Genomic DNA, 18,692 nt, shown 5'->3' on the forward strand with positions numbered 1-18,692 from the left:
TTACATACCCGTTAGGGCATCATTAATACTGTCATTACATTTTCCACTCTTCTTTTATACACATCGTTATTTTCTTATGTGGCCATATACGATAAACCGTCATTTCCGTCAAAACAAATTACAGTTTATGGTCGAGATATTATTGTTGGACTGATGGGTAAACATAGTGCAAGTTATCATCTATTCCTGTATTGTTTCATTTGAGTATTTCAAAAGAATATTTCAGAACTAATAGAGTATAATATGTGTGTTGATGGCCTTCAGTTCGGATTTCATGAGCAACTTAACTCGTTGTTTATATGTTCAGTAATTCTTGACTTCGCCTGTTTATGCTCTTAAATCTGAGAGTTAATTCAAGAAAATTAAGTCACTTTTACTGCCTGTAAGTGTCTTCTAAGTACTCTAAGGCCTCTTCCAGGCACCTAAAGGTTATTGGGAAACCTATTTTAGGAATTTGAGTGCCTGGAAGTACATTTTAAATAGTCTTAATGCTCTTCCAGTTACTTCAGGTTAATTTGAGAGTTAATTCAAGGAAGTTGAGTCACTTTTACTGCCTGGAAGTGTCTTCTAAGTATTCCAGACCATCTCCCAGGCACTTAAGGTTATTGGAAAACCTATTTTAGGAACTTGAGTGCCTGGAAGTACCTTTTGAATAATCTTAATGCTTTTCGATGCACTTCAGGTTAATCTGAGAGTTAATTCAAGGAAGTTGAGTCACTTTTACTGCCTGTAAGTGTCTTCTAAGTACTCTAAAGCGTCTCCCAGGCACTTGAGGGTTATTGGAAAATCTATTCTAGGAATTTGAGTGTCTGAAAGTATATTTTTAGTAGGCTTAAGCTTTTCCAGGAATTTCAGGGCAATCTGAGAGTTAATTCAAGGAAATTGAGTCATTTTTACTGCCTGTAAGTGACTTCTAAGTACTCTAAAGCGTTTCCAAGGCACTTAAAAGTTATTGGAAAAGCTATTCTAGGAATTTGAGTGCCTGGAAGTATCTTTTTAGTAGATTTAAGCTCTTCCAAGCACTTGAGGGTTATTGGAAAACCTATTTTACGAACTTGAGTGCCTGGAAGTACCTTTTGAATAATCTTAATGCTCTTCCATGCACTTTAGGCTAATCTGAGAGTCAATTCAAGGAATTTGAATCACTTTTACTGCCTGGAAGTGTCTTCTAAGTACCCTAGACCTCTCCCAGGCACTTAAAAGTTATTGGAAAACCTATTCTAGGAATTTGAGAGCCTGGAATTATCTTTTTAGTAGGCTTAAGCTCTTCCAGGTACTTCAGGGTAATCTTAGAGTTAATTCAAGGAAACTGATTCATTTTTACTGCCTGGAAGTGTCTTCTAATTACTTTAAACCTCTCCAAGGCACTTAAAGGTTATTGTAAAACCCATTCTAGTAGAGAAACGTTCTCTGAATACTATGCTTGTTGTTTCACTAAAACATTTCTAATAAAGAGGGAGAGGAAGGCCTCACCCACATACTCAAATTCGCCATATACATAGAAGACATAGAAGAGGCGCGAAATACATGGAAACAAAAAAAGGTAAAAGAAGCGGAGCAGTGGGATGTCGAAGCCGGCACCAAGAGAGCGAGAGCAAACAATGCAAGAAATGGTTGGTTAGTCACTTGGTCGGTCGTACCGACGGAGTCGCGCGTCTCTTCAGTCTTCAGTGTTCCGTGTGCAGTGAACCGCCAGCGAGTACCGAAAGTTGAACGCCCTTACGGCTAGGAAGTACTTACTCCTCGCCGCTATTCAAGGCTAATAATAAAAGACGATGATTACGAACTGAAATATTAAACCAGTATAAATATACATATATGTAAGTACCGAGAGTACCAAAGTTAACCGCTACGGTTGGTAATTGGTGTGTGTTTTGGTAGCGCGAGTGTTCAATTTTTTTCTGGTTGTTGTTGTTGTTTTATTGTATGGTGATCATGAGTGCCGTTATGCATCAGCTGGTGACCGACCCAAAAGTTGCAGTTTGCTAACTGTAAATTGCTAAAATCGGATTAGTGGTTAAGTTCAATCCAAGTATCAAGGAAGATTTAATGAAATGGGGAGACATTATTCGATATGTACGTCTGTATGAAGATAAGGCGGCACTTTATTCCCATAATAAACCATCAGCTAGCGGAACTAAATATTTCCTATTTTAATGAAGGACTTCACCTGTTAACCGTTCTTTTACTTCCACCTGTTCTATCACATAAAGGATGGAAAATGATGATTTTTTAACCGCAATCAATTTTGTTATTTCCTCCTCATAAGTCTATTGCATCTTCCACTGACGAGGTTAACTTTTAAGTAACTTTAACTGAGGTTAAATTACACTAAAAGGGTTTTTAATATATATAGGGTGTCCCGAAAGTAATGGGACATAGAACAACAGTAGATTCCTTGCGTTAAAATAATATGATTGAGATCAACTTGCTTTATCTTAACTTCAATACTAACTGAAATACAGGGTGTCAAAGTTTATCGTTTTTTTTTCATAGGTGCTGAACCAAATGACATACTGACATGACATTTAAAATATGCGATACTTTTAAAAAGAAAAATATAATTTCGTATACAGTTTCGGTAGAGGGCGCTCGTTAGTTTTCACCTTTTTAAATCCCCTAACTTTTTTGCAGCCCCATATATTGGCTTGAAAAGTAACAAAATAATTTCCTTCTTTAATATTACATAAAAAATGTATACTTTATTAAAGTCGCTAGGAGCAACCATTTTTGAAATAATCACCATTTTTCAAAAAAATTAAAATAATATTTAGTTACTATCTTCATACTTCTCCAACAGCGAATTACATCTTCACAGCAATTCATCATTGGAAGTGGATATTTTCGTCCCAGATCTGCCCTGCACAATCTGGAATTAGAACTAGAGTCTTAGTTTCCATTGAGAACCTTCTGGATCTCCAAGCTTCACTCCTAAGTGATTTTTGGGCAAGCTAGGATAATATCATATGAAAAAAAGACAGTCAATCTCCACAGGATCTGCGTCTCCAATATTAAATAACATACGATCGTTTATCACCTTTCTTTGTAAAGATCTGTTCCTTTTTGCTCTTTGAAAGAGATTCAAACACTCTTCCAAGTTAAATACTAAACAAGCAAGTAGTATAAGTAGCAACTGCAATCTAAAGGAGGCTTGAGTTTTATGTACTATGAATATTGACTATAAAATCTATACTTCTGCATCCCATTAAAGACCTCGAGGATCTCCTTCAGATTCACTAATTAGTAACTGCTGTAACAAAATAGCAGTTAAGCATCATGTATAACACAATCATCTATAATGTTAGAAATGAAGTTGGATCTAAGGATTCCATACTGAACTTCTGGTTCTGGCAGTTGGCTAAAAAAACTTGGAAGATATTTTTAATATCTTTTTATATTAATATAACGGAGCTCCTGAGGATGAGTTTTAGGGTAAAAACTAAGTTAACGATTTAAATGGTTAAAGCTGTTTTGGTTGAGACATTTTTCTGCTGGTGTTCTTTAAACAATTTTACAGCTCGCAATAGTATTTCTATGAAATAACTTTGTACCTATTTTTTGTAGCCCTGAAACTTTTTGAGTTAGAGCGAATTTTATCAATCAAGTCAAGGATCGTCAAATTTCCAATTTTATTGGAAAACCTATTCTAGGAACTTGAGTATCTGGAAGTACCTTTTGAGTAGCCTTAATGCCACTTCAAATTAATCTAAGAGTGAAGTTGAGTCACTTTTACTGCCTTTAAGTGTCTTCTAAGTACTCTAAAACCTCTCCCAGGCACTTAAAGGTTATTGAAAAATCTATTCTAGGAATTTCAGTGCCTGGAAGTATCTTTTTAGTAAATTTAATGCTCTTCCAGGCATTTGAGGGTTATTGGAAAACCTATTTTAGGAACTCCGGTGCCTGGAAGTACCTTTTGAATAGTCTTAATGCTCTTCCATGCACTATAGGTTAATCTGATAATTAATTCAAGGAAGCTGAGTAATTTTTACTGCCTGTAAGTGTCTTCTAAGTACTCTAAAACCTCTCCCAGGCACTTAAAGGTTATTGGAAAATCTATTCTAGGAATTTGAGTGCCTGGAAGTATCTTTTTAGTAAACTTAATGCTCTTCCAGACATTTGAGGGTTATTGGAAAACCTATTTTAGGAACTCCGGTGCCTGGAAGTACCTTTTGAATAGTCTTAATGCTCTTCCATGCACTATAGGTTAATCTGAGAATTAATTCAAGGAAGTTGAGTCATTTTTACTGCCTGTAAGTGTCTTCTAAGTCCTCTAAAGCGTCTCCCAGGCACTTAAAGGTTATTGGAAAATCTATTCTAGGAATTTGAGTGCCTGGAAGTATCTTTTTAGTAAACTTAATACTCTTCCAGGCATTTGAGGGTTATTAAAAAATCTATTTTAATAACTCCAGTGCCTGAAAGTACCTTTTGAATAGTCTCAATGCTCTTCCATGCACTATAGGTTAATCTGATAATTAATTCAAGGAAGCTGAGTCATTTTTACTGCCTGTAAGTGTCTTCTAAGTACTCTAAAACCTCTCCCAGGCACTTAAAGGTTATTGGAAAATCTATTCTAGGAATTTGAGTGCCTGGAAGTATCTTTTTAGTAAACTTAATGCTCTTCCAGACATTTGAGGGTTATTGGAAAACCTATTTTAGGAACTCCGGTGCCTGGAAGTACCTTTTGAATAGTCTTAATGCTCTTCCATGCACTGTAGGTTAATCTGAGAATTAATTCAAGGAAGTTGAGTCATTTTTACTGCCTGTAAGTGTCTTCTAAGTCCTCTAAAGCGTCTCCCAGGCACTTAAAGGTTATTGGAAAATCTATTCTAGGAATTTGAGTGCCTGGAAGTATCTTTTTAGTAAACTTAATACTCTTCCAGGCATTTGAGGGTTATTAAAAAATCTATTTTAATAACTCCAGTGCCTGAAAGTACCTTTTGAATAGTCTCAATGCTCTTCCATGCACTATAGGTTAATCTGATAATTAATTCAAGGAAGCTGAGTCATTTTTACTGCCTGTAAGTGTCTTCTAAGTACTCTAAAACCTCTCCCAGGCACTTAAAGGTTATTGGAAAATCTATTCTAGGAATTTGAGTGCCTGGAAGTATCTTTTTAGTAGACTTAATGCTCTTCCAGGCATTTGAGGGTTATTGGAAAACCTATTTTAGGAACTCCGGTGCCTGGAAGTACCTTTTGAATAGTCTTAATGCTCTTCCATGCACTGTAGGTTAATCTGATAATTAATTCAAGGAAGTTGAGTCATTTTTACTGCCTGTAAGTTTCTTCTAAGTACTCTAAAGCGTCTCCCAGGCACTTAAAGGTTATTGGAAAATCTATTTTAGGAATTTGAGTGCCTGGAAGTATCTTTTTAGTAAACTTAATGCTCTTCCAGGCATTTGAGGGTTATTGGAAAATCTATTCTAGGAATTTGAGTGCCTGGAAGTATCTTTTTAGTAAACTTAATGCTCTTCCAGGCATTTGAGGGTTATTGGAAAACCTATTTTAGGAACTCCGGTGCCTGGAAGTACCTTTTGAATAGTCTTAATGCTCTTCCATGCACTGTAGGTTAATCTGCGAATTAATTTAAGGAAGTTGAGTCATTTTTACTGCCTGTAAGTGTCTTCTAAGTCCTCTAAAGCGTCTCCCAGGCACTTAAAGATAATTGGATAAAGATCGTTTTTTACCCAACAATTTCATATATAAACATTTTTTGTAGCTCTGAAACTCTTAAAGTTAGAGAGAATTTTATCAATCAAGTTAAGGATCGTCAAATTTCCAATTTTATTGGAAAACCTATTCTAGGAACTTGAGTGCCTGGAAGTATCTTTTTAGTAGACTTAATGCTCTTCCAAGTACTTCAGGGTGATCTGAGAGTTAATTCAAGGAAGTTGAGTCACTTTTACTGCCTTTAAGTGTCTTCTAAGTGCTCTAAATCGTCAAATTTCCAATTTTTCTATAACTTTGAAGCTAATTAAGATATTTTTTACACTAATATCAAAAAGTTCTCGAGGATGAGTTTAAAGGTAAAAACTTGATTTTGGCTTAAGTATTTTTTCTATTTTCTACCGAACAGTTAAATATGAGAACATGTCTTCCTGTTCTTCTTTGAACCGACCTCCAAAGCCACCAAATCGAAGCAAACTGTTTCTGAATGACCCTTTGAGTTGAACATTCAAATTCATCATTTTTTCTCTTCAAACTCCTCTAATAACCATATAACTGATATCAATGGAAACAACTATAGTGTAATTAGCGGAAAGGAGATGTATGTGTGGTCTCCGATGCGAAATAAACCAGTTAGGACGACGATCACTTAATCTTTGATCACCGATACGAAAAAGAGTGCTCGCGGAAAAAGGAAATGGTGCCCTGAAAAAAAAAGAAGCGAATCGTCGCCGATAATTACCGATTTTACATCGACGACAACACGTTTAATACCCACGTTCATCCGTTACTTTCTATTTTGTCTTGATCATCGTCTCAATCTCGATACCTCAATTACCGAATCTTAAAAAAAAAAAACCGCCGTTAAACGCGTTAAATTTTATTATACAAGTAGCTGCTAACGTTCGTTGTTGTTGCGAAATATCGGTCAGATTACGTTTATTTTTTTTTTCGGTTTTGATTTGATGCTCTAGTTTTACCGTGTTACTTAACTGAGATTTAATTCGGTAAACTTCGTAGTTCCTTCTACAAGGCTTCAGAGAGAACTTTTTTCACTCACTTTCAACGACTTAACTATACGGGGTGTAAGTAAATAGATGCGAAAAAATGCAGGCACTGATTCTTGGGTTAATTTTAAGAAAAAAACCTAATTAACTTAGTCCTAACTTTTGAGATACCGGGTGAAAAAGACTGAAGAAAAATATATGTTTTTTTACAATACCTGTGAAACCCCTGTATATGTTTTAGTAATATTTGGTATACATTTTCAATGCATCAAAAGGTATTTTCTAAGGCTCACTAATTTTTTTATTTGTATCAATGACGTTCGTGCAACGAATTGTTTGATGAAAAATATGGTACACCACTATTTACTTCAACCTTTCAAATAATGTTTTAATCTATTAAATGTCTGCTGATGATTGTTGGTTGATTGGCAGTTTTTGCCTCTTTTAAAGTAGATTTTTTTTTGTGCAATTTTGATCCATTTCATCAGAATGGCAAATTATTCGAATGCAGAAATGACTGATATACATTTTGTTTATGGTCTCGCTAACGGAAATTCATTGCAAGCATCTATTATAAAATGTATGCTGAAATATAAAATTAGAACCCCGGAATTGGAAGAAGCAGTACTTAATTTAATTGATGAACAACTTGACACCAGTGCTAAAAAAATTGGTCTGCAGCTACACGTCAATCATATGATGGTATGGACTATTTTAAAGGCTCACTTATTATATCCATATCACGTACAACGAGTCCAGGCTCTATTACTGTGAGTGTGGTATCTTGAATTTTCTCGTTGGATGTTAGAAGTCATTGAGCAAAACCCTCAGTTTTTAAGGCATCAGATTCTGTTTACCGATTAAACTAATTTTTCCAGAGAGGCAATCATTAACTACCATAATAGCCACAATTGGGCAGATGAAAATCCCATGCCATAGTTGAAGGTTCTTACCAACAAAAATTTTCTTTAAATGTATGGAATTATTGGAGACCACCTTATTGGCCAACATTTTCTACCACAAAAATTGAATGGGAAGACATACACTCGTTTTCTCCAAGACATACTTGCAGAACTCAAACATATCCAAATCGTTGGATATAGACCAAGGCGGTCCTCAGTTTTGGCCACCTCGGTCACCAGATATGAACCCACTAGATTTTACCACATGGGGCCATTTAAATAAAAAAAACTTTGGTGTTTAGGATTCCGGTCCTGGATATTGATGACCATTGCATAATGGAAGAGGGTGGTCATTTTCAAAATTTTTTATAATTATTTAATTTCCTTTCCTTTCATTTGGTTTAAAACAAAAATTAGAATCACATCTAAACATTAATAATAGAAAGTCAAGAGATCAAATTTGGTCAGATATAAATGAGAATTGCAAAAACAAAAAAAAATAACAACAAAAATATTTAGTTTACACGTTACACGAACGTCACTGATACACATAACAAAATTAGTGAGCCTCAGAAAATGCCTTTTGATGCATAGAAAGTGTTATATACTAAAATATCTACAGGGGTTTTACAGGTATTATACAAAAATCATATATTTTTCATTACATACATTCATAATATAAAGTGCATTCTTTCGCATCTATTTATTTACACCCCGTATATACTTAACAATCAATAAAAGTAGTAGGTCCTATATACCGTTATCAATTTTAATACTAAAATGAACAAAGAAAATATTATGGTTATTCGAAGCTTATAAATATTATATATATGTCCTTACTTGAGCCATAAACCAGGCATGAGCTCACCCATTGTATTGTCCGCACAAAAGAACTCAACTTTGACTCGAACATTATGTGCAGAAAGCAGCACACTCGTGGTGTGTGTGTGGGTGTGCTTTCAAGGTGCCATAAATTTTTGGTAAAATCCCGATTTCGTAACTTGTGTCACCTCTTAGGCAAAAAAGTAGACCTTTCCTTATTCTCTTAATAAATCAACTTTTTCTTTTTAAAGTATTGTACATTGTCTTTTAATTAATCATCACTAATTAAGCGCTTTCTTTGCATTGAATTAGATGTATTGTTCTAACTAATAATAAAACTTTCAATTTATTTATTCATTACTTTTACATAACATTTCAAATCGATTTAACACGACCATAGGCGCATAAAAACCACTTTTCTGACACCTAATCCTAATATCTATACGCATTTGTTTAGACGTGCTAGAGCACGTAAATCAAGTGCAAAATATCATCGGTTTCATTTGGTTTAATGGTCAACCTTGATCGCAATAATAAGCTTTTTAATGTTTTAGGTCTCCACTAATTTCCTTTGCGAGGAAATCAACGTACGATGATGATGATGGACTGTTTTTGTACCGATCAGTCGCCGGTGCACTGCAAAGTGATCTTCCTGGATGAAACCGAGTTGGTGCACGAGCTGCAACGTAACAGTACCGGGCAGGTGCTGCTCGACCTGGTTTTCAAGCATCTAAACCTGCTGGAAACCGCCTATTTCGGTTTGAGGTTCCTGGATCAGAACGGGCAGCCCCACTGGCTGAATCCGGCCAAGAAACTGAACAAACAAATCAAGGGATCCGATCCGTACACCTTGTACTTCGGGGTTAAGTTTTATGCCGCCGATCCTTGTAAACTACTGGAGGAAATTACTCGGTATCAGTTTTTTTTGCAAATTAAGCAAGATATACTTCAAGGGAGATTATTGGTAAGTGATAATAATAAGAGGAATTAACTGGAACACCAAAGATTGTAAACAATTTTGTCACATCCAAGTGTCGTGGTCTAAAACTACGTCTGTAGCAGGCTTACTAATTAGTTTAATCAAACTGAAAAGGCTATCGGAAATAGCATAACAATGCGATGGGGTTAATTACTTATTTCGCGATATTTTAATCATTTAATTGATATTCTTCAGACTTTTTCTTTCAACTTGACCAGACTTAAAGATTTCAAAAGCCTGGATAATGTGTATCTGAAATTGTGAATGGGGCTTCTATGTATTCGAATCCTTGAAGAGTTGTAAAACAAAACTCTAAATGAACAGTAATGGCAAGACTAGAAATAGCTTGGGAGTAGTTATTTTCTATAATTGAGTGATGAGACAATGAAATAGTGATAGGAGAATTATGGTGTTAAGAAGCGGAATTTCTAAAGCCTTAAAAGTAATAATTTATTTAGGAGGTCAGTTTAATGCTAATTCGATTCTAGATAAAAGCCTGGCATGGAAAAATGGTCAAAAAAAGCGAAGCTACGCACCTCTTTATTTTCTAGTAAGATGATACCATATTTCTTGTCTGGTGATCATGTGTGGCAAACTGTTAGAATACAGAGAGAAGGAAGTATGAGTATTCCGAGAATTCTAAATGTAGCTCTATAATCCAGTCCTTCCAGATCAGTCCAAAGGGTCTTTAAGCATATGGAGGAGCATTCTCTAAATTAAGTACAGCATATTGAGCATGAAATGTCGCATTTTTTAATACTTTTTGGCATACCCTATTCGAAAGGTGGCGAAGAAGATACAGGTTTTTATTTAAGTTGAGAGTACCCATTTATTGTGTTGTGAGGTTAATTTCTAGTAATACAGTAATAAGATTTTCTGGTCCTAAAAGTTCCTTGGCATGTCCCAGGTTCTGAGATTACTCTGAAGTGACTTGGCTCAACAAAATGCCTCGAACAAGCTTTTATATTACACTCATAACTTTGTAGAGAATTTTGAATTATTTACTCAATATTATTAACAACTTAGAGGCACCCAAATGAGATTCTGTAATATTTAATTTAAGAGTTATATAGTCTTAAAAGTTTTTAGGAGTATTCTGGCATCAAATGCCTGGAATAGGATTTTTATTACTCTCATTCTTCAATACTAGAAGAGTTCAGATTAAGTGAAATCCTTTGAATAAGTCTCTATGTGACCCTTACTACTTTGTAAGTAATTTGAGCTAGTTTAGGCCACCCAAACGCCTGGAATAAGCTTTAGCAGTAATGTATGATATTCTACAGTCAAGTTGGTGTGTTGGACTTGATCATTAAGGCTGGCAACATTTCTTAGAATAGAAACAAGGAAACCAACAGAGAAGCTTAAAGGATACTGACAGTAAGAGAGATAATATAGTCATTTACAAACAGGGTGTAAAATAAGCTGAGGCTTGTTTCACGAGTGGCAGATACAATACAATTTTTTAATTATGTTTCTCTTCCAAACACAATTTTTTAATTTAGATATATGTATTCCTTCTCTCTCTCCAATTTCCCACCTTGCTTTTCTCCATAAGCATTTCTTCCGTTTTACTGACGTTCATTCTTTTCAGTCAAATTCATCATTTATCTTATCTCAACTTCTGTAGAATAGCTGTTGCTGGCTCAATTTTTGACCATTCACATAAACAAAGTTTCCTAAAGACTTCAAAAAAGAGTTTGGGTGATACAGGGTCACCCTGTCTAACTCCTCTTGTCAGTAAGTTGTCTAATATCTGAGCGGTATGTTGATGTTAGAAGTGGCAAAATATATCTAGAATTCAAAAATTTCATAATATACAAGGTAACGCATTTAACATTGATGGTACAGTGTTCTTAGAAGATTGAAAGGTCTTTTAATGTTAGTGTGTTCTATTCGATACTGTAGCCACATGTTTTATGGTCAATTGAATAAGCAAAAAATCATATAAATTGTGGTCGCAATCTTCACCCCTGTGAATGGGAGCCATATCAAATTCTTATTTCTAGAACTTTTACTAGTTCACTACAACTCATATTTCTATCACTTTTATGCCCTCCTAAGGCATAAAAGTCTTATTTTAAAGTTGATTAAATTGTAAAACAAATTTTGCCAAGAAATGACTTAAAATAATAAATCAAAAACTTTGAGTTTGATAAAAAATTTGGTAATTATTATGCGTTAACAGGCATTTAACATAATATATTTTTGTTTTTCTAGTGTGTACGCAATAAGCTATGCTAGCAAATAAACATTAGCGCCACTTACGCTAATAGTTTACGTGTTAAGTGGCTTGGCAAGAGCAGGTAGAATTTGACAAAAATAAAATCCCTAGACCTACGCAGGTACTATTATAACATTTCATTAGATAGTAAGGAAGAGGGTTATTTTTACGATAGGGAGAGGCATAAGAACGCATTAAGATCGTTCTTAATCTCCTCAGCTGTAGCCATAATCCTTTAAAGGAGTTCTTCGCTGGTAAAATTTCTGCCGAAGCCCGAGAGTAGGCCCCCATCTGTAATTATTTCTCTCACTCACTCCGTTACCTCATTTTTCATCAAAATCAAAGTTTCTCGTTTATTATTTTAGGCAGCTTCTTATCACCTTAAAAAATTAGACCACATTTATGCATACGGAGGGCATAAAAGTAAAAGAATTGTCTGATATGGCTCCCATTTATATGATTTTTTTTCGAAGCCCTCTCACACTGTATAATCTAATAAACATTTGGTTTTTTTTTTAATCGTAGGTCCCATTCGAACTAGCAGCCGAATTGGGTTCGTTTATTCTTCAATCGGAATTGGGCGATTATGATCCGAGACGGCACGGATACGGTTACGTGTCGGAATTCCGATTCCTGCCCAATCAAAGTGTCGAACTAGAAATGAGAATCGCCGAACTGCACCAGACCTTAACCGGGCAAATGCCCGCCCAAGCTGAGCTCAGTTTCCTCGACAAAGTAAAGTGGCTCGAGATGTACGGGGTCGATTTGCATCCCGTGTTAGGCGAGGATCATGTGGAATACTTCCTGGGACTCACCCCGAGCGGCATAATCGTCCTGAGGAACAAGAACACCGTGGGGAATTACTATTGGCCGAGGATCACGAAGATTTACTTTAAAGGGCGATACTTTATGCTGAGAGTTGCCGGGAAAAATAACGACGAGTGCACCTACGGGTTTGAGACCCCGTCGAAGTCGGCGTGTAAGCATTTGTGGAAATGCTGCGTGGAACACCATGCGTTCTTTCGATTGGTGCAGGTCACCCCGACCTCTCCCGATATATTTGCCTTGGGTTCTAGGTTCAGGTAAGTTTTGTCACATATAATATAAAACAAACAAATTTTTCACTTCTTACAAGGCCGTTTTGAGAGCGAAAAAAAAACCTACTCGCACCATCCGTAACACCATTGCTCAACGTACCGACCATTAACAAATTTCGGTGTAATTACCCATGTATGGTGTTCTCGCTTAATTACTGTAAACATTAGTGCATTAACGAGAACTAGAGTTTAAGGCCTCCAGGCTAAAATATGATTTATTCCAATAATATCTTTATGTTAAGCCTCAGGCTATTTCAGCTTCTTTAGGAGTAAATTTAATAAAGTACTAAATTCTTTAGTCTATAAACAAAGCTTGATCAGTTATATGGCTAAAGGAGTGACTAATTTTAGAACATTATTCCGTTGTTTCTCTGATGTTATGTTGCCTTTATATGGCCATTAATATGCGTTGAATGGAACCATCGTGCTCGACGAATCACAATTACTTGAGTCAACGACTTACGATTCCAATACAAGAATATGAAATGTGACACTCTTGGACTTCTGTTGATTATAATTCCATTTGGGTACGAATAAGTTTTAAATATGTAAATGTTACCCGAATAAATGTACAGGAAAATCGATTAAAATCTCAATTCTACCGAGCGGAAACGTTGGCCGTTATACTCCTTAATTAATTGCACTTTTCCTCTAGTTTAGATTAGACGCGTTATCGCTTTATGTATATTTTTCACCAATTTACTACGTTCATTAATCAAACAGCTTATAAGTTTATAGACTTGCGAAGGTTAAACAGAATAATTAATCTTATTTAACGATTTACATTTTTGATTTGTTGGCCAGTTAAACTGCTTACAGTATGCGGATTATTTTAATGAAGTAGGTGTACTTTTACATATAAAAATTAAAGACGTTTTTACTATTTTTGGCAAAGCACATATTTGAGAAGGTATCCAGCAAAACCAGTTAAATATATTTACAAAAAATGTGCCATTAGAGCACAAACAAAATAAAATATACTGTACTTGAAAATTTTAATATTATAGACCTGGTAGATAATATTTTGGTCCTTATTAATTAATTAACATACGAATTATTGCTAATTAAAAAACGATTTTCCTTGAGTTGAATATATATAGTTTATTATTTATGATGTTATTGTTATTAGATATGTAGCGAGTTTTCTATGTTAAAAACTGGATTTATGTGGTTTTGCTTGACTACTCCTCATTTGTTCTATTATTATGAAAAATGCTCCAATTTATGCACTTAAATTCCGTACTTTTATCCTCTAATATAAGATCGACAGAAAAAAGACAATCAAACATTTTCAATTTAAATCAACACTGCAAACACTTTTTAAATGCCCCCGGTAATGACAAATTGGCGGCCATCTTGCATCATCACGTGACCATTTGTTTATTAAGTGAGGATTAATCATGTGACCACGCGAAGGCGGGGCTATATCTTGCTTAATACGGGGGTTATTTGAAAAGTGTAATAGAATATTTTTTCTTCGTCATTGCGAAGGTTGGTTTATTTTTTTTGCTTCATATAAGCTCCGCAGGTTCCATGTATCTATTTTGATGAAATACGAGTTTCTTCTGATGTTCATAATCTTTTTGTTTTGATCTGCATATAGGGGTCTCCATGCTAATGGCCAAAGAAGTTCTTACAGTTTTGTGTGCTTTTTCCATTTGTTCTTCTATTGGATTTTTGTTGGTATCCGATCTCCATGATCAGGTATTGACATCCTTTCGATTTTTACTGCGGGGTAGTCATCCCATGGCTTTCCATAACCATATGTCATTGACTGCTCCAGCAAACAATCATATTTTTAAAAGAATATACTGGTATTGGCAGTCATTACAACCGCACATCCTGATTGGTTGTTGAAAAAAAAACCATTTAACTTATTTGTAAACAAAAATAGGTAAAAAAATGAAAATTCCAGGTACAGCGGAAGAACCGAAAAGCAAGCAGTCCGCGACGCTCAACTGAAACTCCGCCAACCACCGTCCTTCTCCAGAAACCCATCGAAAAGATACCAAAGACGCCTGAACGTTACAAACAACGAGCCAACGCCACCCCCTCAACCGATTCAACACCATCAACCACCCCCGTACCACCAAAACCAAGAGATCAAATACATCTCGCTTCCGCTACCGGCAGATAACTTTGACAATGCCGGTAACAGCAACACCCTTAAAAGTACCGCGAGCAGTAAGAAATTCGATTCCCCGAGGAGTACCAGGAGCGCCCCGTGGTCCCAACCGCATTCCAAGGGTTTGTACAATTCCTCGATACCCAGTCCGAGGTCGGTGAGGTCGGCGAGCAGGTACAGGTCGTCCTCCGTGGACAGTCAGAGTTCGAACGATTCGAGGTCGTGCAAGAGGAGGAAACATCGCAGTCGGACGTCGGATAACGAGAGCGAGCTATCGAAGAGTTCGAGCAGGTCGAGGCGGAAACATAGAAAACGCAGGTAATGGAACGAATTATATATACTCTATTTCAAATATGTGGAGAGTAATAAAACCTTTTTAAATATCGTATGTTAAAAATAGAATAACGAAATCTTATTAAGTATGCAAAAGAGGTACAGGGTGATCCTCCAATAATGTATGCCACTTCTATAGTTTCCATTTCGAAATTAATTCTTTTTACGGAGTGCAGGTAGTACCACCCGGGTTTGCCGGTTTTGGGTCCGTGTATGACCTTTTTCTATTTTGTTCCTTCATTTAAGTTGATATTTCTTTTTTGAAATAAAAAGAATGAACTTTTCTTCTAACTGCACGTTTAGTGTCTTCATCGAGGACTCGGGCTCTTTCCTTCCTATACTGCTTTGGAGGTTCTACTTGCCTTGCCTTTCTTCTATAATTGGGTACATTTTCCTATTCCAGTCATTTGAAAACAGCCCTGTACAACTTCATCTACAGCTGGGGTGCTTACGAATCACTTTTTTATTCAATGACAATGCGGGAGTACGAGTAACAGATTTTAAGAAACGGTGTCCCAGCATACCTTTATCAAAGGATTTCCTTTAGTACTGATGTTCATCATTTGAATGACTTAATCTCTTTACATATTTCAGTTACCGTGTTTAAAAAAGATATATTTACAGTGCTATTCGACTGGTCAGTAAATAGCCTTCTGAGCTTTGACTCGAGCATAGATTTTGATTTAATTGATTTAGTTAAATGATACATATGTATGCATGTTTATAAGTTTCGATTTTAGTATTGTCACATTTGAGAGTTGGTTTATACAGTGATGCTTGACCGCAGTGTTAAGTATTATATGCAGAAATCTGAATCTGCCGGTCTTTTATTTGCTCGTGTAATTTTTTTCCCCAAATAAAACTTTTTTTGTATTCCTGAATTGAGTAAATAAAAAACATATTATTATTATTTATTTATTTACACTAATCAGTTTACCTGACGGAAGTACAATGAAGTTTACATTACCTGCCAAATTAATGTATTAAATTAATAAGTCGCATCTACCTCTACTCTTCTTATAGCGTTCGAACCCTACCTTTTTTATGTTTTATTCATTTACTATGTACTAAGTAACCTGCGCCCATGATATCCACGAAATTCTCTGTGAATTTACATTTAATTACTCTCTACCTATTTGAAATAAAGTATAGATAATAGTTAGTTTATTTCAAATAGGTAGAGAGTAATAAAATAAAAAATCGAGATAAACGTTCTATTCATTCTAGATCAAAAAGTCGAAGAGAATCAGAATCGGAACAAGACTCGCGAACCAGAGAACGGCGACGCAGCAGCAAATCGGAAAAATACTACGAAATGATCGATTCGGGGGTGCAATGGCAAGAAGCCCAAATGAAAAACAACAGAGACAGCAACTCGAACAACATCCAGCAAGCCACTGTAATCAGTAGCGCCAATAATAAATCCCAAAAATCCGGTGCTTCAGATTATGCGTCAAGCAACCGGCAAAGTAAACACAGGAAACACCGATCGCGCTCCAGATCTCCCGCGGATCATCACAAATCCTGGATTCCCGACGAACTGAAGCGACATCTCGAGTTCGATTTGATCGACACGGCTGGAATGAGCGACCTGCAACTAAGAGAAATCCCTTACACTAGCGTGAAGACGAACTACTCCAAGCATGTGAAGCTAAAAAATCTGGCAACGAAAAAGGACGAGTGTCCGGTGGTGCCGAAGCTTCATCACGTCAACGGGGGTCCGCTGTATAATACCAAAGCGCTCATCGAAGAGGCTTTAACCAATTTTAGTTATCCGGACTCCATCGAGGGGCCACACTGTTACCCCAATAGTTCAAGTCAAAATCCCCAAGCCCAGTCGAATAGTTACGCTGCTTCTGGTTTGGAGCACTTTCATAATTTCCAGAAGGGACACCATGAACATTCCGATTCGGGATTGGGTGTTGAACGATAAGAATTATATTATGTTTGTATTTATATGTATATAGGTAACCAAAAAAATGAAGTTTATAAAGGCACGTTTTGTACAAATAACGAACAGGAATAAAATATACATATTTTTTTTAAGTGTTTTATTGCGAAAGTAGATTTCTGAATAAACATTATATCAGATAGAGGCAATTAATTTAGCTATACCGGGTGGGTTGAGGAGAGGGTTTTGTGTGCGGAGTAGAACTACATACCTTGAAGGTAATATAGTTTATTCAACTTTTAGGATACAACCAGATTGACAAATTTTAAAAAATCGTATATAACCTAATATATAATTTAATGAATATATTTACAAAGTAACAAAATAAAAAACTGAATTATAGCATGTGCATCGTTAAGCAAATAAACTTGACAAAATAAGCAAAATCAGATAATTCTGGGAAACGTAACTGAAACCAAACGAGTAACACATCTCGGATTTTGGATGATAAACTTGTGTTGATTTAGGAAAATCAGGCATGTTACTTCCTGTATGTAGAGGCAGTAGATATTAAGAATACTCTCTTTGATAAAGCATGAGACAAGACTCTCTAGGTGATATCCCGCGTATATATCTCACAGCACGTTTCTGAAGAACAAACAAAATCTGCAGAATTGCAGAAGGTTGTTACTAGCGCTTCCCCAAAAGCAGATGCCAACCAGGGAAAAGTATACTGTCTTTCCAATTTCCTCTCCAAGCTCTTTGACAAGCCACTCTAACAGCAAAACAGCCTGCAGAAACTCGATTGCTGAGGAACAGTAAATATTCCCCAAACTTAAGATTCTTGTCAATAACTAAACCCAGAAATTTATTGACACGGTACTGCTGGACAGGACAGTTAGCAACAATAATATTATTAAGGCTATGGTTATTTGAAAAACATAATAGCTTAGTCTTTTGTGGATTTAAAGATAGTAAATTTGCCCTAAACCACTCAAATATAAGTTTAAGATCATTATGGCACTTCGTAGAGAGTCGATATCAAAACCATGCCAGAGAATGGTGGTGTCATCCGCAAACAATGTAAATTTTCCCTGGATACAGAGTTGAGTAAGGTCATTTATACAGGGTGCGGCATAACTGTCACCCTATTTTTAAGCTTCCCTCGTAATGCCGTGCGGCGTCGCAGAATAGTGGCGGGTACCGCCACTAAGAGCCGTATGGGAAACAGTTTTGTTTAAACATGTTTTAGTCTGAAGCATCATGTGGACCAACGCACAGCGCGCATTCGCCGTGGAAGTGTGGTACCTCCGCGAAAATAATAATAATAATAAATCATTTTATTGTTCCATAACATTTACATAGTTTATAATATTTACATCCATATAATGCTGGAACTAAAGGCTTTTTATTCAGCATCCCTCCCAAGGAAAGGGCTGTTAAAGCCCATGCATTGCTATACACTTTTCATTATAGCACTCAAATAACCTTCACAATAATTCCTCAATTTCTGCCAGTAACCCAATTATATATAAAGTAGGCAAAAAGACCTACATTAAACCAAACTAACAATGTGGACGAATAATAATATTATTATCTACATCTACCCTAGATCTGCTAAACTCAATGATAAAAATCTAAATTTGCTAAA

The 18,692-nt window shown here is 35.9% G+C and overlaps 1 protein-coding gene across 5 annotated transcripts in view; it reads left to right on the plus strand.

Annotated features, from left to right (window-relative positions):
- LOC126741989 (band 4.1-like protein 4) overlaps positions 1–17,191 on the plus strand; it is a 43,784-nt gene extending 26,593 nt beyond the window's left edge. Inside the window, exons 1-5 of one of the 5 annotated variants that reach the window (XM_050448504.1) lie at positions 1,455–1,820; positions 8,950–9,359; positions 12,121–12,677; positions 14,608–15,135; positions 16,378–17,191. In XM_050448504.1, coding sequence (XP_050304461.1) covers positions 8,988–9,359; positions 12,121–12,677; positions 14,608–15,135; positions 16,378–17,083 — 2,163 coding nt within the window. In that variant the 5' untranslated portion in view covers positions 1,455–1,820; positions 8,950–8,987 and the 3' untranslated portion in view covers positions 17,084–17,191. Of the gene's footprint in view, positions 1–1,454; positions 1,821–7,273; positions 7,374–8,406; positions 8,599–8,949; positions 9,360–12,120; positions 12,678–14,607; positions 15,136–16,377 lie in introns of those variants that run through there. The other 4 variants (XM_050448508.1, XM_050448506.1, XM_050448507.1 and 1 more) reach the window with 4 other exon arrangements.
- The last annotated feature ends 1,501 nt before the right edge of the window (positions 17,192–18,692 follow it).

This window comes from Anthonomus grandis, chromosome 11 (genome assembly GCF_022605725.1).
Source record: "Anthonomus grandis grandis chromosome 11, icAntGran1.3, whole genome shotgun sequence".
Taxonomy (NCBI): domain Eukaryota; kingdom Metazoa; phylum Arthropoda; class Insecta; order Coleoptera; family Curculionidae; genus Anthonomus; species Anthonomus grandis.